This window comes from Salminus brasiliensis, chromosome 4 (genome assembly GCF_030463535.1).
Source record: "Salminus brasiliensis chromosome 4, fSalBra1.hap2, whole genome shotgun sequence".
In the NCBI taxonomy this organism is placed as follows: domain Eukaryota; kingdom Metazoa; phylum Chordata; class Actinopteri; order Characiformes; family Bryconidae; genus Salminus; species Salminus brasiliensis.
Genome location: NC_132881.1, coordinates 27033636 through 27058422, shown reverse-complemented (window position 1 = coordinate 27058422; position 24787 = coordinate 27033636). Strand labels below are relative to the sequence as shown.

At 41.2% G+C, this 24787-nt stretch overlaps 2 protein-coding genes across 11 annotated transcripts in view; both read right to left on the bottom strand.

Moving 5' to 3' along the window:
• The window catches only part of kiaa1109 (KIAA1109 ortholog), a 57108-nt gene extending 37439 nt beyond the window's left edge, over positions 1 to 19669 (bottom strand). For 9 of the 10 annotated variants that reach the window (XM_072677792.1, XM_072677794.1, XM_072677798.1 and 6 more), the window contains exons 1-26: positions 19521 to 19669; positions 16149 to 16251; positions 14590 to 14706; positions 14401 to 14479; positions 12522 to 12586; positions 11206 to 11380; positions 10936 to 11017; positions 10608 to 10801; positions 7886 to 7965; positions 7607 to 7754; positions 7324 to 7480; positions 7141 to 7219; positions 6871 to 6962; positions 5578 to 5695; positions 5306 to 5461; positions 4931 to 5028; positions 4078 to 4259; positions 3897 to 4003; positions 3409 to 3602; positions 3090 to 3299; positions 2812 to 2949; positions 2527 to 2703; positions 2287 to 2415; positions 2045 to 2164; positions 1626 to 1906; positions 49 to 293 (exon numbers count right to left, since the gene is read on the bottom strand). In XM_072677792.1, coding sequence (XP_072533893.1) covers positions 49 to 293; positions 1626 to 1906; positions 2045 to 2164; positions 2287 to 2415; positions 2527 to 2703; positions 2812 to 2949; positions 3090 to 3299; positions 3409 to 3602; positions 3897 to 4003; positions 4078 to 4259; positions 4931 to 5028; positions 5306 to 5461; positions 5578 to 5695; positions 6871 to 6962; positions 7141 to 7219; positions 7324 to 7480; positions 7607 to 7754; positions 7886 to 7965; positions 10608 to 10801; positions 10936 to 11017; positions 11206 to 11380; positions 12522 to 12586; positions 14401 to 14479; positions 14590 to 14706; positions 16149 to 16239 — 3514 coding nt within the window. In that variant the 5' untranslated portion in view covers positions 16240 to 16251; positions 19521 to 19669. The remainder of the gene's footprint in view (positions 1 to 48; positions 294 to 1625; positions 1907 to 2044; positions 2165 to 2286; positions 2416 to 2526; positions 2704 to 2811; positions 2950 to 3089; positions 3300 to 3408; positions 3603 to 3896; positions 4004 to 4077; positions 4260 to 4930; positions 5029 to 5305; positions 5462 to 5577; positions 5696 to 6870; positions 6963 to 7140; positions 7220 to 7323; positions 7481 to 7606; positions 7755 to 7885; positions 7966 to 10607; positions 10802 to 10935; positions 11018 to 11205; positions 11381 to 12521; positions 12587 to 14400; positions 14480 to 14589; positions 14707 to 16148; positions 16252 to 19520) is intronic. The other variant, XM_072677793.1, reaches the window with a different exon arrangement.
• A 1607-nt stretch (positions 19670 to 21276) lies between these two features.
• Positions 21277 to 24388, bottom strand: LOC140554303 (phospholipase A and acyltransferase 3-like). Its single transcript, XM_072677188.1, has 4 exons — positions 24374 to 24388; positions 23748 to 23847; positions 22117 to 22385; positions 21277 to 21387 (listed from the first exon to the last, which is right to left on the bottom strand). The coding sequence occupies exons 1-4, from the start codon at positions 24386 to 24388 to the stop codon at positions 21277 to 21279; spliced, it is 495 nt and encodes a 164-aa protein (XP_072533289.1).
• Positions 24389 to 24787: the final 399 nt, after the last annotated feature.

Here is a 24787-nt window from a genome sequence, read left to right as displayed (position 1 = left end):
TCAGAACGTTCTGTAACAAGAAAAGAGGCAGACTGGGAGTTAACATACTATCAGGAAGTTTAGGTTGCTCCTTGGTGACTATCCACTCCCCGGGTTGCAACAGTGATTGGCCGTAGCTCATGTCACTCTCAGCACTGCCACTCGAGAAGGCAGAGCTCGATGAGGGAGTGATTTCTTCCAATCGGAAAAAGTCCAAACCACCAGTTGAGCCGCCAAAAAAGCGGCACCCACCTAAGCATCCACAGCGGTTCCTGCTTCGTTTATACTTCTCCTCTGGCCACAAGAACCACAACCTAAAGGGCACACATTCAAAAACAATTATATTCTATGCGAAGTTATATACATCATAGAGTATAAGACATGTATATATATGCAAATACAGATGTCTGAAAGTATTTGGACAGTGATGCATTTTTGTTCTGGTACACATTCTCAATGAATTTGAAATTTAGCAGTAAAGATATGACTTTCAAAGGGTTTAACAAAAACATTGTATTGCAATCATTTAGAATCTTGTGTCAGAACTAGGCTTTTATTTATTTATTTATTTATTTTTAGATTAGTCTAATCTCACCTTTCCACATATTACTAAGCTTCTGTATTTACTTTCATGAAGGGATCTCTTGATTGTAGACTTTGACAACTGTAGGCCAACCTCCTGAAGAGAGTTCTTGACTTGAGTAGTGTTTGGGAGGAGATTTAAAATATTAAAATATTATCTAAAATCATCAACCTTAGTTGTTTTCTGTGGCCTTTTAGGTTTTCTGGCTTTTATCAGTTTATTCTTTCTTTTTAAGACTGTAACTGTTGATCTGGCCAGTCCTAATGTTTCTGCTGATGCTGATTGGACTGTTTTTCAGCCTAAGAATGGCCTCCTTTACTAGCATAACAAAGGCCACATCTGGCCAAGAAACCACAGAGATCAGTCAACATCCAATTATATTAAAGGCTGTGAAAATGTAGAGACTGTATAAAAATGAGTGCAAATCCTAAATGGTTATGGCTACATTTTTGTTAAACTCCTTGAATTAAAGGTACTGTATACGATTTCAATCCTATACGCTTTTTGTAAAAGTGTGAATATTTGCTAGCTCTCCGGTCAGCTTGCGCGCTGGAAAAAAGTCTGGCTCTGTAAATGGGAAACAAAGTGGCTCGTAGAGAGAACACAACACTATTCATAGCCAATCAGCAACAGGAGGCATTCATGCTCGTGCACAGGATGGTGGAAGAGGAGGGGCTGGATAGGGTTTCACAAAAATATCTCAGAACTGTTTTGTCCTGTTTGCAAATGTTTGTAAAAGATAATCACAACTGAATTGCCTTGCAGCAGCAACTGTAGCAACAATTAAGTGCTAACCCCCAGCCTACCTAATGCTAACACATTTGGAGGTGGAGCTTCTAAAGGAGCACTAAAGGGCGTGGTGTGTTTGTTTTGCATTTGAGTTCAAATATCAACAGTTGTTTTCCAGAATTGCATACAGAGCCTTTAAAGCTGAAGTCTTCACTTTACATCACATCTTATCTGCTTTGTTTCAAATCCACTGAAGTGGTGTACAGAGGCGAAATTACAACAATTGTGTCACTGTCCACTTATGAACCTGACTGTAGTTTAAAAGTACACTCACCTCTTTGTTTGCGTGTCATGGAGCTCCAGGAAGTTTCTCTGCACCTCATATTTGGCTGGATGGTCAGCAGCCAAGGCCACATCTGCAGTGATGAGGTTAAAAGTCACAGAGCCAGCCTCAAGCCAATTGGATCGCCGCAGAAGGGGTGGAGGGAGACCAAGCCTCGCCACTTCCTGCTGCTCAATGAACTGAGCAACAACAACATCCTGGAGGACAGCACTGATGCCTTCTCCTACTGCAGCCGTGTGCAGATTACAGGTTGCCAGCCGAAATGCACCCGTCTGAGGACACACACACACACACACACACACACACACACACACACACACACACACACACACACACACACGTACATCAGTAGTGCCAAAACAGTTCCAATATTAGAAATGGGAGTGTGTGTAGGCAACAGTGTGACTGACCTTAATGTTTGCTGCACAGCCATGCTCTACAATGAAAATCTGAGCCCCATCTACTGACAGTCGAGTCATGGTATACTTTAGATCTTCAGACGTCCGGCAAGGTCCGGGCAAGGCTGCATACTACAAACACACAAACACAAACACACACAGTTTGCATATTAACATCAAAAGCAAGGACTACACTGTATGATCCATTTATTGTTATCAGGCATGAGGTGTGCATGTGTGCAAGACTATTCTACCTTAGAGTCACACACTCTACGGTCAACTCCATGCTGACAGGTGACTGAGGGTTTCGGCTGCTCTAGCTGGAACTCTCGGGACACCACATGAAACAAAAACGTCTCTCCCCACTCCAGCAGGGATGCACACTGAAGCAAAAACAATCACAATCAGCATCTGTCATAAATAACCAGACTGGTTTGTTCTATTCCTTACATTGTAATTTAATGAGGACATTTCTATCACATCCTGATGCACACCTGTGGCACGGTGACTTTGCCTGTGAGAGCCCCGGCCTGCACGTCAATGAGCCAGGCATACTCAAGCGTGTCGCTGCCTGCTGGTAAACCTTCCGCTGAGAACATGGCATGAGCTCGCATTTGCAGGCCCGACAAACTCAGATGGCCGTCACGCAGCACCCCGTCAACAGCAGGTCGCTACACGATTGTGAAAGCAGAGAACGTTAAAATAAAGAAAGAAATGATCTGAGGACAGTGAGAACTGTGAGTACATGGACCCCAGTTAAATGATTAAATCTTGCGCACCTGGTAGTTGTCACTAACAAACACATGTATGGGAGACAGAACGAGCTGCAGCAGGGTCTCTTTGTAGCCCTTCTTCATCTCAAAACAAAGCCGCTCCAGATACCCTGTTGGACCTTCCGGACTGTCACTGCTGCAATGCTGTCTCGCAAAGACAAAGATTATGTGATAAAAATACAGGGGATTTCTCAGGGTTCTATTTTAAGGTCACTGCTAATCACATGTAAAAGTGACAATCGTGTTTTTGTGTGTGTGTGTGTGTTTGTGTGTATCTGACTTACAGTAGGTAGACGCCCATGGACCTTGTGCAAATTGATAAGTACAGTGATGTCCCAGGGGCGCAGTGAGAGAGGGTGGGGTGCGTCTCTGTGGCCGCTGTCCTCCAGACCCACTCCAGTCCAGCCAGATGAGGAGGAGCAAGAGCTCAGCACTGGGCTGGACAGAGACTCCTCGAAGTCTGTGTACATGTCATCCTCCCCAAAGTAGTTCTCCTATATAAAACATTTAGGGTCATATTGAGTTGCCATGGAGTAAATTATGAAAAAAAACTGTGTGAGGAAAAAGACAAAATCACATTATGCCCAGAAAAATATTTCATACCTTGATGGACACCAGTGCTCTGAGCAAGGGCCCATAAAGCGTGATGTGAGAGTCAGGGCTGAGCTCCATTTCCACATGCAGCCGGTCTGGAGGTAGCAGGCTGGGGTCGGACGGCACTCGAGGAGGAGGAGGAACAGGGGGTACATGCTCTGGGGGACGCAAGGCTGACAGGATGGACTCCTCCATCTCGGATACTGCAGACAGAAAACAGCATTTATAATGCACTTCAGAATATTCTAAAATTCTCTTAGACAAGGACAGTCCAAATCACATCACTATTCAGATACATTTACATTTACATTATTTTTACACAGTAAGAGTAGCACAACAAGTCAATGCTTGAAATATGAGGAGTATATAGATCCTTTGTAAATCAGGCCAAACTACTGCAATTGTCAGTGTGTGGAAGGCAACAATATTGCAGAGTTGAGCAATAAATCTTACCTAATATACCTCATTTAGCTCACAGCAACGTTAAAATGACTCACATGACTGTTTCAGCTGCTGGTCAGATTTCTGAGGGTAGATTGGATGCCAAGTGTAGTCTACGATCAGTCCAAAATTAGGCACACTCCAGCAGTCCACCCATCCAGCCCTAGGGAACAGTTCATTAATACACGAGAAAGCTGTAAAGGATAAAACTGGGTAACAGAAACAGAGCCTTCATACTCAGCATGGGTCATGTTTCTCCAGCGGGCTTTGCTGTTCTTAGGAGGACCTCCTTGCGGCTCAGTAGACATGCTGTTGTCTGGCGGGGCCTTGGTGTGTTGGTAATCCTTGGCAAGGGTAAGTAGGGGGTATCGACTTGGATGGCAGTCGGGTAAACAAAGCCGCATGTCTGTGTCTTCAGCCTAAGAGACAGACATCAGATCATGGGTAATCAGGACTAAGGCAGGTATCCTTGCCAAAAACTAGAAAAAAAATTGGTTAACCAAAAATTGTATACTGTGATATTTATAGACCAAACACAATATGGTAGTGGTGTAACGGTACACGTATTTGTACAGACCGCCACTGTATGGATGTCACACAGCTCAATGCACGCAGTCAAGCAGAAAATATATGGCATGCGGTAAGTCAAGACAAACAGAACTGAATTTCACAAGTGAGAGTTCCACCTGGAAACTTTAAGCTATAAGCCATACGATTTGCTTTTCTTTCGCTGTATCATACTGTGAGGTCCAAACCGTGACTTTTGTATACCGTTATACCCCTAAAATAGAGGTCACAGTATTCTGACACACATAATGTCTACAAACTTCTGTCAAAAGTCAAAACAGGACTAATTATGCCATTTATCATAAAAACGTCATTAAAAAACATGCAGTTCACCATAGTTTTTAAATACTAATAATATCCACAACAAGCTGACAAATGCATGCTTTTTATTATGATTACAAAATGTATCAATATATCATGAGAAAAGTCATATTTCGTCTAGAACACTATCCTTGATCATCCAAATCTGGCTGCAGATTCGACCAGCAAGTGTGTGAACCTCACAATGGGTGTCTATACTCACTCTCAAACGGAAACACATGTTGCATGTAGCAGGAACAAACTCATGAAAAGGTAAAGTGAAGTCAATGTTCAGTGTTTCTCCACAGGCAGCAAGATACACTGGAGGGATTAAAGAAAAAAATATGGAAATCATGGCATGAGCAAGTAAAGGAATCACAGCTTAAGATGACATATTGGTTAATCCTCAGGAGGTAAACTTGGAGTAATCCTAATCCTGAAATAACATTGCTCAACATTGGTCAAAGCTTACTTGGGTGCGTTTATGATTGAGGCTTATGAAATCTGAGGTTCATCCATCACAACACAACATTCTCATTCTAGCCTTTTAACTTTGTAAATGTCACAGCTCCTGTTTTGCTATTCTGGTCTCCCTCACCATTCTCTTGTTGTTTGGTGGAACAGTCAATCCAGTTGTGCTGATTGGCGGCCCAGATCATCTCAAACTGGTGGAATAGCATTTTGAAGGTCCAGGAGTATGGCACGAACGAGTAGATGTCTGGCTCGCTGTCACTTGCCCAGTCCTGGATCAGATCTGGACACAGTGATATAAAATCAGAAGCTGGCAGCAATCAAAGGAGGAAGGCAGAGAGTACACTCACTCCTGAACATGCTATCAGCCCAGTTTCAGAGCAGATGCAGTAAGTTTACCTGTGAAGAAGTTCTTCTGTGCATAGATGAAGTGGTAAGTGGCTTTGTACACCTCGATCTCACACTGCCAGGACTGAGGCATATTCCACACACGTGGGTAGCTGGCAATCACATGGAACTGAAGAGCAGGAGAAAGAAAAATCTCAAAAATCTCAAAGGAAGTTTACTGAAAACTGCACTGCGAAGTCTCTTTTGAGGAAACCATAGTCAAGGAGGCATGTGTGATCATCTTACCAGAGTTAAGTGAGCAGGTAGGCGAGGGTTACAGCAATGTAGAATAATTGTTTTACATAGAAATTAAAAAAAAACTCAGAACTGAACATCATATGGAACCTAAAACCTTTGGATATTTATTGTTTGTTTTGTATTTATGTTTTGTTTATGTTTATTTATTTTATTGTTGGGGGGGGTACATTTGCTAATCCTACAGTGTCTCTGCTTAAGTGCTTGACTTCCACTTACTCACAGCAGTCATCAGCACCCTTCAGCTTTCGCTGAAAGCGCTAATGAGATGACAAAATGCAGAAGAGCTCAGCTGTGTGGGAACGCTTTCAATTAAACTTTGACAAAGGCAGTGTGCTAAATATGCTATTCAAAGCTGATTGACTATGATGGCACAACAAGCTTACTAAAAAAGAAAATATCTGAATGCAGTTGGTGGTTCGTGTAGATAACATCAGATAACATCACTACCTGCCAGTGAGCTGCCACACCATGTGGGAGACTGGGGTTTGATTACCCAGTCGGGGTGACTGTGCTGTATTACACCAATAAGAGTCTTTGGGAAAGACTCCTAACACTACAGCGTCCCACTTTCCGTAATACGAAGAGCCACGTAAGTTGCTCAGGATAAGAGCGTCAGCTAAATGCCATAACTGTAAATGTAAATGAATGCTGTAAATTGTAGGCTGTTGTTTGGCTTTTTTCTTAAATAATAATAATAATAATAATAATAAACCACCCACCCCCAATCAGCGATTTCAGCCAAACACAGCACTTCATGTTTTGTCCGTTTCTACTCAGTCAGAGTGCATTTTCCTCAAAGGCTGGTTACGTCAGAACAGGAGGAAAGTGTCGGAAGGCTCACAGCTTAGTCAAATGAAACTTGATTGCCATTTATTTATGACTGAAAAGAAACTGATTGTTAATTGAAATGTGTGCTGTGCTGCTGAATTACCCCCCCCACCCCCGATTAATGCCGAAAATAAACAGCCCTAATTTTAGACCCCTACTACACACACACGCACCTACACACACACACAAACACTCTCCGACTATGAAAGGTAAACTCACTGCCAACATCTCAGCCTCCAGCAGGGTCCTGTACTGCATGCTGCTTGTGGTGTCCACGTGCAGTAACTGGCCTTTAACTGTGGGTGAATAGCCTTGGATGGATGGATGGAGAAGAACATGGGAAGAAAGTGGTGAGATGATCAAAAACATTACATCCCAGAAATGTAATACAGTAAGATATTTGATTTCAAAACCAGTGCTTAAGGTGTTTTTCTGATCATTCCAAAAAAATAGATATTTCAACTATATATTGAAGATTTGATAAAGTACCATTCTCTCCAACAGTCATTGGAATGTTGACCTCCAAATAAGAACCTGCACCAACATTTACATGAATGGCGTTCGTCTCCTGTTAAAAAAAAAACAATGTGAAGAACATGAGAGCGAGAGAGAGAGAGAGAGAAAGAGAGAGAAAGAGAGAGAGCAAAAGAGAGCGAGTCAGTCAACTCATACCCTGTTCTTGGTGAAGAGCAGGTCTATGGTAGCATCCGCTATGATGTTCATGCGAAGCTCAAAGGCCAGAATTTGCCGTGGCTTTCCGGGTGTGGGAACGTCGCTCATTTTCATTGGCTGATAGTCCGCAGGCAGAAAGAATTTCCACAAACTGTCCCTATAGAGACAGAATCAGCGGAATAAGGAACACAGTGCAAAGTCTGCCTGCTGTAGTAAGCAGGAGATTTGCTTGTAGGAGTGCATCTATGCGTTCGCGTGTATACATAAGTACATGTTGGAGTACCTCTGCCGGTCAGCCCACGGTCCGTAGTTGAAGTCTGTTCCCTTCCCACACACTATGTCTAAACCCCAGCATGGAGGCAGATCCTGCAGCTTAGTTCCCTCGGAGCAAGCTTCTGCTTCTCCATTCTCCAGCTCCTCAGGCACCAGACCTTCAACACCCAAACAGACAAACAGTCGAACACTTTAGTTCCTTTGTTAACTGAGGAATACCAAGATGTGTGTGTGGATTCATAGCACAGTAATAAATGAAAGAATGAGAACCAAAAAAAAACACACAAACCTGGTTCATCCTGGTAGTAGTAAATGTCCACATCATTTGACTGCATGACAACAAAGCCCTCTCCCATGAGTCGAGGTGGCCTAGAAAAAGCAAATACTCAGCAAATGAAATATAAACATGATTATTCCTAAATTATATTAGCCCTTACATTACCTGACCTAATCTTCTACAATCCGTAATAAACCCAATTAACTCGAAAAACACTACGATTAATTCTATTTACACCAAAAGCATCAGGTTCAATTAATTTTGCCTTCATTTCATCTCACTTAATTACAGGTAATACCCAGGAGATTGTAAAAGACCAGACGGGCGATAAAGAAAAGACAGCTCTGCTTAGTCACTGCGTTTGAACAGACTCAGTCAGGGTCGGCTCCATTAATGAGAATCATGCGGTTTTAGTTGTGCAGGGAGAATTTACCCTTTCAGTTTTAGACATATGAGAGCACTGTACACCCACACTCACACAGCGTTTGTACATTTGTGTATTTGTGAATGGACCTCATTTTCTTCATGTTCAGATTCTAATCTGCACACCTGTTAAGATATTGTGGCTGGGATGAGCTGGACTCGGAGCGAGATTTTAGATTTGAAAAAAGTCAAGAGGTATTAAACAGTAAACTGAAACTTTAGCTGTGCTTTAATATTAAACTCACAGTTTGGATTGGACCATTTTTCAGATCAGCAAAAAGGACAAACGTGAGACAGTAATTTTAGCTTTCCATTCAAAAGTCATTGTGTTGCTGCTTGATTCGCATTAGAGACTTATTTTGATATGGTCCGTTTGTTCATTTGTATTACCAACTTATTTTGACACGGCCTGTTTGGGGGGCTATCCATACGTACAATCAGGCCCTTGCAACTGATCCAGAACGTGGCAGCACAACTTGTCTTTAATGTTTTCAACTTCAGTCATATTCCAAACCATTATGCTGGCCTACAAAGCCAGGACTAGACCAGCCTTACTTGATGGCAATGGTCAAAATCCGATCTGTACCAAGAGCCCTTCGAGCTTCAGGTAGGACTTGGCATGATTCACCATTTTAGGAATGCACAGAAGACAAGCATCCAGACTTGTGATATCTAGTAATCCACACTTACTTTTGTATCTGGCAGCATCTAGATTGATGCATCTTTTGTAATCTAGCTTATACAGAGTAGCTAAGGATAATTTCTGAGCAAACAGTGAAGCCCTTTTGTAAATCACTCTGAATTAGAGTGTCTGCTAAATGTCTTAAATGTAAATGCAATCAGTTATACCACTAGCACTTACACTAACCTTCCGTCCAATAATGGATTTTTAAAAATCGTTTAAATTAAAATCTACTCCTCTCTTAAACATCTGGGTAAAGGTGGTTTTAAGATACTGAGTGTACAACAGTTTCCCTTAAACATAAAAAAGCTTAGGTGAAGCTAAGCCTGCAGTTTAAGCTCTGTTAAATCACATTAGTGTTTCATCAGTGTAATCCTCTCTCAACATCCAAAACCTTTTGTGTTGTTACAAGCCCTCATGTTTAATAAAACCATAAAAACAGAACACATGCTCAAAGCACAACTGGTTATAATGTCTGCATATTAGGCAGCCAATGACTTCCATAAAAGCTGCCAATGGGCTTTACATGTGTTTCGACATGAACCACTAGAGAGCCTCCATCTGTTCAACAACCCTTTTTGCCACCTGAAAAGAAGCTTAGATCTTACACTGCAAAATCTCAAGAATTTATGTGTGCAAGCACTTTCACAACCACAAAGCCCTGAGCTTTCAGAGACCAGAACACAGCAGACAGAGGCTCACTTCCTCAGCAGGGAAATAGACTGAGGCTTCAGACCTTTCAGTTATTCTTGCAGTATGGTAGTATTCTTATAGTTCTCTCTGTTGACAGTGTGCCAGACCTCCTGGAAGTATCTCTTTAAAGTTGACTGACACAAGATCCGTAAGGTATTTTTATGGCACGTGATGCTGTAGACCTGGGAGATATTCAAGTCAAATGCCAAAAGTCCTGCACCTAATAATTGGGGTTACAAACAGGGGCCAGCTAATCACTCACTACCTCACAATTCTTCACAGGGGTCAACATGTAGGCACCTTCCTTCATCAATGTTTGCCTAAATTAAGCCCAGGACACCTCTGCAAGGCTCAACAGTGAGGTCTGGCTTCCCTTCAAGCTCACTTTACAGACCTGTCACAAAACCCACAACACCTCCCTCTACTCGTCTACTAAAATCTGCATCTCTCAACTTCATATCTCCACTTCATATCTCAACGGAACTGTTAGCTCTGTCAAATAAACGACACGTCTGCTCTCCACACTGCCATATCCGGGCCCAGTGTAGTTAATGCAATGCACTGTGGTCTCATACAATTTTCTTGCTTGAACAACAGTGGTATTAGCTTTCCACATACTGCACTAAATCTGAAAATAGGCTAATCCTCTCTTACTGAAATATGCAGTTTTCTGATGTCTACCATAGGTAAAAAAAAAAGTGCAATTTGCTACACTGTTATATAATATCTTATTATCCACCCTATTGTACTTAATATGATTTCACTAGTTACATCTGTTAATACAATACCACTAGCTTTTCATTAAATATCACAGATCACAGAACAACAACATTAACCCTTGCAAAAAAACAAATAACCCAGCTCAACTCAGCTCAGCACCTCAGCTCAGTGGCAATTTAAAGGCAAAATGCTCCCTGTGTACAGAGTGGAACTCACTCATCGTTCTGCAGGCCAAGGTAGCGGGGGCTGGGCACCAGCATGACGCGAACATTTTCCAGCGAGCCTTTCACGATGTGCATGAACTGATCCAGGTGGCTGCTGGGAGGCTTGGTGGCATAAGTCAAGAAGGCATCATCAAAGTTCATACACAGAGTCTGGGGAAGGTGATGATTACCGAATGCTACCCGGCCCTGAGAGTGAGAGAGAGAGAATTGGAAACATTTGATCAAGTTTTGGTTAGATTACAGAACGCTGTGTATTTTTAAGGGTTTTGGGCTCTAGGCCTGAGTAAATGGAAACAGTGCAGTCTCTTTTCTGTACTCACTGTGCTGATGTTGACCTTTATAACAGGTATGAGAGACCTCCATGACGAAGAGGGGTCCTGAGTTTCAGCTTTGATGTGAACACTTCAAAAACAGCACACACATAAAAAAATATATATCACTAAAGATGTAAAGCACTACTACTGGTGGGGAGAGGGGAGGGGGGGCTAAACAGAACGTCAACCACTCCAACAAATTAGACATAGTGTTATAGTCTAACTGGGTAAGAGAAATCTACCCATTAGTGTAGTGTTTTTGTAAGGATCTGTTACCTGTCAAGGGTTTTGTTTTGTTCGTCTCTGCATTTATCCTCGTCTTGGCGGGGCGGGATAAGGGTGGGCTCCAAGCCAAACGTCTCCTGTAGCCGTGCGTACAGATCAGTGCGATTATACACATGGAACTCAAAGCCGTTAACGGTCACATACAGCCGGGTCTCTGCCTTTGGGTCTGCAAAGAAAACACAAGCAAAAATCAGTGACCATCAGAAGGTGTATATAGCAGGGTTGGGCAATTAATCCAAGCAAACATTTAGGACCTATAACTGTGGTAATCTTGCCCGTATCAATTATATTAATCATTTTTTTTCCACTTTGTGTGTTCATGTACTGTCCCTTTAAAAACATATTCGTACGTCTGTACCCACATGACTCCTCCCCGTCCAGTCTGCGACATGGAAAGCCAACTGAACTCATTCATTAAACGCAATCGAGGCAAAATGTTCAATTCATTGTGATACTGATTTGAGGTCGTATTACCCAGCACTGGTGTACTGTATATAGAACCCATTTTTGCTTAGAGTGTAGTCATCACTGCTCATCTGAACAGGAAGCAGCAAAAAGGGTTCTATTAACACCTTGTTTGGCACTGGCAGATACTGAGAATGAAGGGGCACATCTCAGGCACTGATGCTATGCACTGATTTCAACACAGAAATCAATTGGCAGCCCATGCAAGTGACTGGCATTCAGGACAAATGCATCCAGTATTTTTGGGTCATCAATTGCTTCAATACAGCAATACAGGCTTAGCAGAGGTGTTACAGCCTAAGTGTTACAGCGTGTGCCAGTTGATGCACACTTCCTGTAAAATGAGTGATATTTGTGACATAAAACGTTCAGTTACCGGATGCCATCATCGGAAAATCTAGATGATGTTCTGTACAGATATGCATCAAACCATTCTGGATGCTCTGTAGCCTAGCTCACTGCTGAGATCGCCTCACAATGTGGAAGATCCACATGAATTTTAAAGAACGGAAACATCATAGCTTTTCCAAGGCTTTGAGTGAACAGTAGGATTATCAGTATGGTTACATTCAACTTAACCTGCCCCAGAGAAGGTTTGCTGTGTAGAGTAAGCTGCTGTGGTAAACCACTCAGCTAAAGAGAGAGCTATGATCTTGTGGTATGGATACGCCTGAGATAAACCTGAGTACACCCTGAGTACTGTTCAGTCACCACATCTGACATCATGTAAACAGACAAACAAACAATAGCAATACAATCTCAAAAGAATTTGGATTCAACCTTAGTTACAGCTTTCAGAATATACACAGGAGGAGTACATGAATTTGGCGTGTGATACTTACCATGCTGCTTTTGTTTGGGGTTATACATCTTCCACCAGCGGAATATAAGGAAGCCATCTTGAATTCTGGGAAAAGCAGTTTGTTGTGTGATCAGTGACAAAACAAACCGGTTTAAAGCAACATTATGTAGCATTACACCTTATGCACAATGTAACTTTGGTAAAGATGGCAGGACAAAGCTTGTGAGAACTGTGTGTAAAATCTGGTAATATTACTACAATGCCAATGTCGTGACACATCCTATCCCCCCGGACGCATCCTATCCCCTCTGATGTCATCTTACAGAAAGACCATTTAGGACCCAATACAGCGTGCAAAGACCCTTAATTGGTACTTTGGTAATATGTGGTTTCCATCTGATAAAAACTGTCAAGTAAAGTAATAAAAATATTTAGTTCCGTCGTGAATGGGCAATTAAACACGTAAACAATTTCACCCAATAGAACAGTCAGGAGAGATGACGTGTCAGTGGGATGTAGATAACCATTGCTAATATTTGTTAGCAAGTTAACTAGCTAACAAGGAACTAGCTCGATAGCAGATAGCTTTACCTGTTGGTATCAGCTTTATATGCTAGTGTAGCAACAACAATATTATATCGTTGAACGTGCTAATAATTAATACATAAAGTTAAATAGCAAACCTTTACTGAGATAATAACTTCTCAGTAATGATCAGTAAATATCTTTTAATACATTTTAATCTGGTATAGAAGTATGACAGTATGTAACAGTCGGGGGGGGGGGGGGGGGGGGGGATGTGTCCGGGGGGACAGGATGCGCCACGACACTTGTTCTGTATCTCTCAGCTTGTCCAAAAATGCATGCAAGCATGTCCTTTAGTGGTGGCACAAGGCACGAATTACATGTTACAACTGTAGAAGGAGCCCAGGAGCAAGAAATGCCAATTCTTGCACAATTCTGCTATAAACAATGTGATGCTACAATAAGATGCAACAGCATAGTAAAAATACTATGTGTGACCATAGATTTAAATGGCTATTTTGAAATCTGTGAATCAGAAATACAACCTTTACTGGTCTACAAGCTGCTCGTGAGCCATAGGTTGAGAACCATAATTTTGATCTGCTAAAAATTTGGGTTAAAATTGCTTTGTATTCTTTTCTCTTTTTAGAATTTTTTGTTACAGCGTTCAGGAGAGCACATATGAAATATAAAAGAATAAGGACATCATTTTTGAATGCTGCTTTTGTCTGGGGTTTACAACAGCTACTGGGTGATTCAATTATTGGCTGAGGAAAAAAATAAAGGACGTCTTTTAAGAATATTTCTAAATGAAACTGTATCTCAAATAGCTGAACTGAATCACAACTTGCTTTTCAATGACATTACACATCAAATCAATCAATCACAAATGGAATAAATTCACAGTCAGCTCAAAGACTTAAACACACTCACATATTCATTTGCCGGATGACTCATCCAAAAGAAATTATACATACATACATTTTATATACATACATACGTTTTATATATATATATATATATATATATATATATATATATATATATATATATATATATATATATATATATATATTGGTTTTGTGTTTTTTTTTTATAGTTATTACTCTATAGAGCTGTTTCTACAGGATAATCAAAGCAGGCTTCACATATAATAGGCTGTGTCAGGAACCAATTCAAGTTTAATCTCTGAAAAGATCACAGGGAGGAAAGCCAGCCCTGACTGGACCACAAACAAAGGCCAAATGAACAGAGCTGAATGGACTGCCAGGCTAATACAGAGCTGCACCTACATTCATCAGTGAAAGCATGTACACGCTTACTAAAATAATATAGATGGTGTCCGTCTGTAAATACTGAACGAAACCGTGAAATTGTCTCATATGCAGACATACCTAATGGACATGTCCTCATTGATGTAGTAGACATCTCGGAACATGACCTTCCCGGAGAGCACAGAAAAGGAAAACGAGCCTGCAAGAACAGACCACACATATCTTAGTAAACACACAAAAGCATGGCCCTTCAGTCAGGCCAACCACTCATCAACATGCTGAATTTCCCAAGTATTCATATGTACTGACCAATGTGTATGTAGCCATTTTTGTAGAGTCTGTTGATAATCAGGGTAAGGATGAGTCCGATGTTACGGGAGTTGTAGTAGGTCAAGTATATGATCCATCCACAGGACAGAATAGTGGCTGAGAAAATAAACACAGAAAAGGTTAAGCTGTGATCCAATCTCTTTTATTTGCACAATGTAGGTACTGTGTGCATGCATGTTAGGGATGTCTCCATCAAATTTCTCTGACCCTGGATCTGATCTGAGTACCTTAATGCTGACTGTTGGCCGATACTGATCTGATCCAATCTTTGTGTTTCTATAAATAATACAGCACCACAACTAAGGTAAGATGTGCATTTAATAAACACTAGTAAACACCAGTAAAACCACTGTATTTTTAGTGAATGGTTTCTATAATGACACTTTCTGAACTCATTTATTTTATTCAGCAGAAACCTTTTAACATTTTATAGTGTGTCTAATATCTTCTGATCCAATCCGACAGACCTTCCTGACCTCAGCTTTAAGTTCCTTTAAATTACGGTGTGTGTGTGTGCATAGTGGTAATCGCTGGACCGATAGCTGTTGCTGTCTGTTGGTTACTGATGTGTAATAACTAATTTATTGTGTGCACCTCTTTTACAAGTGAGGCTTTGTAAAAGAGGTGCTGAAAGATCTATGATTTGCTTTTCTATAGTGTTTCTGTAGTGTGAGCATTAGCTTCCTACTACTCAGTTAGAACCAAAGAAAGCAGTGCGGTTCTCCTGCAGGTAGAACGGCCTATTTCCAAGATAGTTTTGTTTCTAACCAGGCATAATTCAAGAGTAAAGATGAGGTGGAAGTGTCTCTCCCCAAATGAGCACAATGGAATGGGATGAAATATCTTCAATCTACAACCAAGGTGGGTGGTTTTGGAGGCGTGGACAAAAACGGCGGAATACAGACACGTTTTACAGAACCGTGGTTTTAATCATCCTCTTCTGGCATATTAACTGACACACACACTTAACTGCTGCTCTTTGTGCCATTTGTTGTTGTTGCTGTGTCTGAGCCTTTACCCAAGCTGAAGTTCCTTTTCCATTCCACCTTAGCAAATTCAGCACTTACTTCAGCAGATTTGCCACAACAAAACGAAGGATTAGAATTGGATGCGAACTTTTTAAAGAAATCAATTAAATGCCTAGATTGGACTGAGACATCCCTAATGTGTGCATGCGTGTGTATAGATGCCATACTTCAGGGAATTTTGGAGTCTTTGAGGTTGTTTACACCTTGCACCTCAAAGCATGTTTTGTATATGGCTTATATCTGGATACACTTTGGCTGGATTCTATTTACAGTTTTTAATTAAATGCCTCCCCAAAGTGTCCAGATGACTGCCATTCTTTACTTTCTTGTGTAGAAAGCGCAGTAACAGCCTTCCTGTATTATTTCCAGTTACCAACTTCACTTGCTTGGACTACTGGGAAAGTGTGTCGCCTGCATGCACTGCCTTTTTATGTTTTTTGAAGTATTTTGTTATTTACAAAAGTGATGTAAACGCTAGTGTTTTAAATACAACAAAAAAAGCTGTCTTACCCACAAGCAACCAGACTAAGTTGGAATTGTGTTTGGTGAGGTAATCATCCAAGTCACCAAAACTGGGAAAACTGTTGTTCTTGCTGTCCATGATTAGACCCAACTGCAAATAAACACACATTAGCATTATGACAGAAAGCAGATACAACCCGTAACAAAACTAATACACTCAATATTAGAACACAATATATGGGCAAAAGTATTGGGATTCTTTTTTTCTTCTAAAATCAGAGATATATATATAAAAAAAAGAGAGCGAGAGAGTTTATCCTGCTTTTGTTTGAGTAACTGTCTCTATTGTCCATGGAAGCTTTTTTACTACCCCCCATCTCATCACGTATTGGATGAAGCACCACCATTTCACAGAACACAGCTCCACTGCTCAATGCCAACAAGTTCATGTTTATCTGCTCCAGCATGTCCTATTCTATTAGCAGTACTTCTCTACAGAAACTAGACAAGTTGTGTGTGCGTGCATTCGCACATCTGTGTCAGCAATAGGTGCAACTTAAAGTAGCTGAATACATTCATTAGTGTCCACAAACATTTGGACATACAGAGTAATAAGACACACATCTATGAGAAAACAGGAACAGGAGGAAATGGCACAGCAATGTAACAGGTCATGGCTCGTCATCAGCAGAATAGTACGTATAGAACAGAGGGAAAGGGTAAGCCTGTATCTGGCATTTGAAGGCTGAGGTGGAAGAGATGGTATGAAGGTTTCGTAGGAGTAAGCTCAAGAGTTTAGGAGCCACTAACCTTGTACTTTTTACTTTTTTAATGTATCCCCTACCCTATTTATTGTTTAGTGTCATTTTCCTTTAGTTTAAGACTGTGTTCTGTGTTTTTTTTTTTTTTTGTTACTTGCTCTCACCAAGACAAATTCCTTGTATGTGTAACATACTTGGTGAAATAAAGAGATTCTGATTCTGATTCTGACTTCACTCAAAGATCTGCCACCCATTAAAGATCTGACAGCAAAAACAGGGAGGCAAGCTTTCAAGAGAGGTGTGGGAGCAGGATCTAAATAACTGGATGATAAGTTATGCCTCAAAGCCTCAAAGTCCCTAACAGAGAGTGATCTGGTAAAAACAGGAGGAAAACTGGAAAGAAAAGAACTGGAGAAAAGTTCCAAAACTCTTCAGATCCCCTGCATCGCCCCCAAACAGGAGGCTGGACAAGCTTGTTACAACAGTTACAAGCAGTGATCTGGGCTTGCAGCTAGCATTGCTAATAACAGAGGAGAAAGAAGGGGCAGAACTAACACAATCAGATCAGTCAGCCAGTTTTTTTTCATTGATAGAGCCACTCAAGACGCCTGGCAGTTACTTTCATAATCCAGAGTACAGAAGTGTACTGTGGAGATGTGAGAGAGCAGGGTATCAGAGTTTCTTCATCTAGCACTTTAAAGACAGATAGTTATAAGTACCAGATTACTGATATCAGATTTTCAATACCGATACCAATACCAACGGACTTAAATAACAATATATGGTTATAAATCCTAATATTTGTGTATTAGTGTTAGTGTTCCACTTTTTAGAGCTTTTTTTATATATCTTATCTTAAATAAGATCTAATAAGCTTGAAAGAACAATATTTACTGGTTGAGTATCTGGACATTTGAAAAGTTTCAAAGCCATGAAACATTAAAAATGGCCACAATGCAGAAATATCTGGCTAAGATCGACCAAACAGCTTTTTAACTGGTGTTTAAAATATTTCTTATTTCAGAGAAGTGAAAAAAACGCCAGTTGAGAAAGGAAAAGTGCTTCTGCAGCAATTTCACATTGAGGTACACGTCTCTATATGAAAAGCTACTAAACTTTAATGTGTGGCCTTTAAACAAGCTGCTGAAACTCAATGGAAAGTGCTGTAAATGTAAAGGTTATATTAATTGTCTATTTATCACTGGCTTTTACTTGCTGTTTAAACATTTAGTTTTATCAAGTATGCAATTAAAAATGTAATAAAATAACATCGGGCATCGGTAAGCATCTTACAATGTGTGTGTAAGTGCTGGTATCGGTGCAACACTAGTTAAAAACAGAGCAGACATGAGGATAAGAAAGGTTCAGTGACGTCTAACGTAGAAGTATGGATGCAGGGTGTTGGTGCAGCCGATGTTAAGTGGAAAAATAACTTCCCATAACTTCTTAGTCGGATGTTCAGTCAGCTCAGCTCAGCTCAGAGGCACAAGCCTCTGTACAGTTCAGACACGCCTGCGACTGCCATGTATGCCCTGATATGATAAATACCAAATTAATCAAAACACAACTTCCATGTGACATCCAAGTAGACACGCCCCAATATTACATTAGCAACCACATAGCCTAAACGCTAGTGCAAAAGGCACACGTACAGACTAGCCTGTACTACAGCTCTGTGCCGGTTACATGATGGGGAAACTGGAGCTGGAAAGTGTTGCATAAGAAACATTGCCACAGACATGAGCGTTTCCTACTTCTCAGCACTGGGTGATGTGTTCACATCACTTTGATAAACACTATGAAACACTCATTAAAACCATGTGCACACATAAGAGGAGGCAAATTTAGGTCCAGAAAGAAAAAAAAAAATCAATCCAGCAGAAACCTGCATAGTTTGATGGCTGATGCTGGGACGTAGCTTGCCTACCTGGGCAAGCCTGAACAGATTTGTTAGGATGGACAAGGAGTATGCTGTGTTCAACACCCTATTACAGTCAGTAGGTGTCCACAAACTTCTGGAAACAATGACAGCCCGGGATGATGTTGATTACAACAGCAGGCAGTGCTCAAAGCTCACCTCTCAGTTCTGGGAATGTCACATAACAGCACTCAAAACAACCCAAAACAGTCTAGTTTCATTTTTATTAAACACACCCCCAATATGTTAGCTAGATAGCTAGCTAGCAGACGTTGTGCACCTCTGTGTCCCTTGATGGAGGCTATAGCTAGGTTAATGCTCCCACGTCTTAGCTTTAGTATGCCGGTCACTAGTGACCACAACTACAACCCCAAAGCTTTATGAAGGTCTGAAACAGAAAGGTAGCTAGCTAGCTAAGAGAACACTGGGATACTGCTCACCGATCACACACCCTCATCTCTCCACCATCAACACTGCCCCCTTATGTTGTGCAGTTAGCTAGATAACCTCATGCCTAACGGTGTCGGAGGCTGTAATCTGTTCACGCAACGCCGTACGAGTCTCTGACAGCTCAGCAGTCGGTGACCCCAGGCTAGCGGGTAACGAGCTAACAGCTAACCGCAGAAACGCATAGACACCTAGCTAGCTAATAGCTAGCTAGCGAAGCCTGGCTACTGTAGCCCAGGCCTCGTTCTGTGAACACGCAGTCTTGGTCTTAAACCGTGCAAAACCCAGACTCACCTCGCCGCACAGCGTGCAGACCTAGCATACATGTCACGTCGCCATAACAATCCTTTCTAAGTGCTTTTCTCGTTTACCCTCAGCTGAAGACACCCACATCTCCAAGCAGAGAGGCACTCTCCGGAGTATTTACATAGACGCCATTGAGCTCTTCCTGTTTTTTTTCTGTTTTGGTCACGTGTATTATTTAACCAATGGGCGGTTGCGTGCATGGTGAGCCTTTGGCAGCCATTAGGGGTCACTTGAACCGAAGGGAAGCCGCAGACTAGTTAGACAGTTAAAAGCCTAAATTAAGGCAATACACCACAGTTAAACCAGAGCCTGGTCTGACCAAGAAATATGTCTTTTTTCTTTTTCCCCACAAAACACCTTGTGTAACCTTGTGTGTCAGACTCCAGGCCTGCTGGGATTAGTGTGCTGTGCAAGCCGGGACTCAATGCATTTCCAGGCACAAGAATATTAAAGCACTTATAATTGCCATTGTATATGAAAGATGCTATATGAATAAAACAGCCCTGTCTTGCCTATAACTGGCTGTGTTAAGAGACTACTGCAGAATCCACAGGTGTATAAGGTGATAATGAATTATATTTCTTTATAATCATGTTTTATCTTTTTCGATCTAATGTTCAAGCTCATGGAGTCCATACTGCAGTTTGTGACATTTGCTGAAGACATTGGTGAAGCAAGCAAACAAAGAAAAACCTCACCTTATTATCTCTATATGTATATATATCTCAATGAATGGGCCCCCTCTGAGCCTGATATGGCCTCCACCTTGATATTTGGAGAAGCACCTGGCCACTTAGAATGTTAGTAGGGACACTAGCATTGAATCCAGTAGACTATGCCGGCTAAGGGTGGGAGCAGAATGGCAGGTCCAGCCATTAAAGGTCCTTAAGCGGGGCAAGGTTAACCTGTGAGACAGCGGTAGAGTGAAGGTACCGTAAGGGATGCTTGTGGTTTGACCACGCATCAAGACCCAACTGCCCTCTTCATTGGACCCCTGCTATTTGCATATTGTCCCAACCGCTCCACGGATGATGCCATCACCACCACCCTTCATCTCTCCCTTACCCACCTGGAGAGGAAGGACACCTACGTCAGAATGCTGTTCATAGACTTCAGTTCAGCATTCAACACCATCATCCCACAGAATCTCACCAGGAAGTTAAGCCTGCTGGGCCTCAACACCCCCCTCTGCAACTGGATCCTGGACTTCCTGACAGGAAGGCCCCAGTTAGTCCGGTTCGGGGACAGCAGCTCCAGCACCATCACAATGATCACTGGGGCACCCCAGGGCAGTGTACTGAGTCCTCTGCTGTTCACCCTGCTGACTCATGACTGCGTTGCGAAACAGTTCTAACAGCATCATAAACTTCGCCGATGATACAACTGTGCTGGGTCTTATCAGCAAAGGCAACGAGTCAGCATACAGAGAGGGGGTGCAGCAGCTGACAGACTGGTGTACAGTCAACAACCTTCGCTGGAATGTAGAGAAGACCAAGGAAATGGTTGTTGACTTCAGAAAAACAAGACAAGACCACTCTCCGCTCAACATCAACGGCTCCTCTGTGAAGATCGTTAAGAGCACCAAGTTCCTTGGTGTCCACCTAGCGGACTTTTTCTCACCTGCTTTTTCTTTTTACTTCTCATTTCACATAGCCTTTCAATTCGGTCAGTGCTTTTATTTATTCATTCATGAGCACACAAAAGGCTTCTGACAGTACAATTATTCTGTCTAAGAAAAAAATAATCAGTATTCGTTTTCCTTCTCCTTTCCAGAATCAGACAACAGTTTTGCCATCATGGCCACCACACCAATCACTCCAACCACTCCAACTGTGACACCAACTGCATTTCGTACCTAGAATACAAGAAAGGGAACAGACACCATAAATACATAAATACAATTCTATGTATTCTATGGCATGTATAGGCCTACTGTACGTTCCGTTTATTTATCTAAGTGAGATGACTAGAAAAGCAATACTTCCCTTAATACAGACTTTTGTATTTTTTATAGTATTTAAGCATATTACTCCCAAAATGAGAACATATGGATTTGAGCTCACTTTACAATGAAATTATTGCCTGGAAACAAACCGGGGACCTTCGGGGGCTTAGAGGATTGTTATTAGTGGTGTCAATCGATTAAAAAGTTTAATGGCGTTAATCACAACAATAATCTGTGATTAATTCCATTTATTCACAAATTTAAATGCTTTTTAAAGTTTTGAGAGCCTCAAACGCAACAGAGCTTGGACACAAAAGCTTTAATAGAGAAAATGCCTTAACTACTTGTTGAACTGATTCAGCTGTGTGTGTGTACGTGAGAGAGAGCGAGAGATGGGGGAGCGGTAAAAGACTGAGTGTTAGTTATGGGATTTAATTCATATTTCAGCATAAGTAAAGTGTAATCTACCCTCTGAGCTCAAAAGTAGCAACACCGTGTTTACATCGCTAAATAAAAGTAAAGAGAATGATCTATATGAGGTATTGGGGCCAAACTTGGTAAGATGATTAGTTAGCGTCAAAAAAGGCACTAATTAATATACAAAAATCAAGCAAATGCAGAACATTGTATATAGCTCACCTGACGTGATGTCGGATGCCCATATCTTAAATCAGTAACGAAGTGCTCACAGTTATGGCTGAAAAGGTCATAAGGCTGCATCTGGCCTACAAGTCTGTGAGCATGTTTGACAACCAGGTCGATGTCTTTGGGCTCATACTTGTCGTCCAACAGGTTATTGACTTTATAGTCATCGTTCCCCACCACAACTGAGAGTTCCTCCTTCTTCACAAGTGCCCGTTCACAAAACATTGACATCACAATGTTGGATCCAGCATACGCCACCTCGGCTAAGAGACAACAGAAAGAACCTTATTGCATGTTCATACTGACATGTGTTATGTTAGAAGCAATGTATGTATGTAAGAGCTCCTAAGGTTATGGATAGGATTATGGGTTCACCAAAGGTTATATTGGGGACAACAAGAAGCCGGCATTTCAGTATGCAGGCATTTGATCACGGTGAGCTGGTCAGCTAAGTACGCAAATTGAGTATAAGCAATTTCTGAAGTTGGAGCACAGCATACAAAAGTGTGCAAATAATGACTTCTCTGGGTTAAGTCTGTGCATTGCCGTTGCTGTTGCTAACTATGTAACAGCTTGCAGCAGACTGAAATGATTTCTGAGCACAGCTTGTTCTTGAAGTCTACAGTAACTTTGACTCAAAACTAATAAAGTAAAATAATAATAATAATAATAATAGTGATAATAAGAATGTAATATTGTTATTTGTGCTAACAGTGCAAACACTGTTTTGTCGAGCCTGTAAATCAAAGTCCACCATCTTCAAGGAACCTCTTAAGGTGGTTAACAAACTTAAGGTGGTTAACCTCTTCCTGCTCAGGTTCCTTTAGGTCTGGCTGTACACACCATGACAGTATTGACATGGGCTAAAAGGCCACTTTGCCAGGAAAAAGCCATTACTCCAAAATAAACATAAAAAACAACAGATTAACAAAGACCTTCATTTGGAGACATGTACTGTAGTCTCACGAAACTAAAAATGAACTGTTTGGCCATAATGACCATCGTTACGTTTGGAGGAAAGAGGGAGAAGCTTGCAAGCCTAAGAACACCATCCCAACTGTGAAACATGGGGGTGGCAGAATCATGTTGTGGGGTTGTTTTGCTGCAGGAGGGACTTGCCGCAAAACAACATCTTAAGACATCAGCAACATCTCAAGACAAGGAAGTTAAAGCTTGGGCGCAAATGGGTCTTCCAAATGGACAATGACCCGAAGCATACTGCCAAACTGATTACAAAGTGGCTTAAGGAGAACAAAGTCAATGTTTTAGAGAGGCCATCACAAATCCCTGATCTCAATACTACTAAAAATCTATGAGCAAAGCTGAAAAGGCATGTGCGAGCAAGGCAGCCTACATTCTGGCATTTAGCAAATAGAAATAATTTTGGTAATCCTAATTGACCTAAAACAGGATTATTCTGATTCTGATTTTATGTCAGAGAGTGAGAAGTGAAAAATATTCTCAACTTTGAATAGAAGTCCATGTAAAATAATTCCATTGGTCTGTTCATCCAGAGTTATTCACACAGTGTACAAATCAGCTACAGGGTTCAAAAGATGGATATATATATATATACATACAGATGCACACACAGATGCAGTGTTTCTCTGCCTTGGTTTACTCACAAGGTGGTGCAAGGTGAATGACATAGCCATTGCCAACATATATGGCCCAGTGTTGATACACTGGGCGAAAGATTTCTATGAGATCCCCAGCTTCTGGTTCCTGGAAGAAATGAAAGAGCTGATTAAGCATGCTGAAGGAGTCAGACTGACTTCCCTGTCCTTGGAACTAAAACTCACATATCATTTCTGATTTATTAGAAAACAAGTGCATTTTGCACCCCTTCATTGTCTATCTTTGTGCTTTTCACCCCTGTGGTCAGAAAGTCTTTTTGTTTCTTCTACACCTGTTTGCTTGCACAATCTTCTTTCACTTTTGCTTTAGTATTTAATGCGGACACTTTAAATGACATTTGTTATGTCCACAAGTCACAGGTTTTCACTGGACAAATCCTAATCCTAATCTTTATATGCACACAAGAAAGACTTTTGATATCAGAATAGCTTTGATATTACTTGGTACCAGACAGTCAACATTGCTGTCAGATGTGCTCTGTATTTAACTATTCTAAGCCTGATGTATCCTCACACACCTACACCTGTACTAAGGACTAAGTCATTAGTCCATTGTTATTGCAATTATGAGAAGACAAGCAAACACTAATTCCATACAATAACCATGACTTTACCTTCTTTCGTGGCATGAGTGAAGGTCTGAAAAGCAGTCCAACGTTTACCTTTCATGTGACATGACCAAGGGACACTTTATAAGGTGCCACCTAGGAACGACACGCCTCTTCTTTCTGTTTATAGACAACACACTAATAGACAACAACCCTCCACATAAGTACACAGGTTGAAATGATGAATAATAAGTTACTGTAGTTCTCAATAATATTATTATGGCAAATAATAATAATTCATACAGTTCTACAGTATACAACATTAATTATTCAGTCTCACCCCGGTGAAACACAAATATAGAGTAACACCACAGGAGACTGTACCAGAGTCTGCAGACAGTTACTATACTATAGTGCACTACACAAGTACAGCTTATGACTGTTAGTGTTATTGAGAGGAATTATTAGAGGAATGGTATA

What these genes read in the sequence shown, in the direction of transcription:
- LOC140554303 (XM_072677188.1), bottom strand. An exon ending in CATTCACCTTGCACCACCTT is followed by an intron (nt 22,386 to 23,747) that starts GTGAGTAAACCA and finishes GTTGTCTCTTAG; the next exon opens with CCGAGGTGGCGTATGCTGGA. An exon ending in GGCATCCGACATCACGTCAG is followed by an intron (nt 21,388 to 22,116) that starts GTGAGCTATATA and finishes CTTGTATTCTAG; the next exon opens with GTACGAAATGCAGTTGGTGT.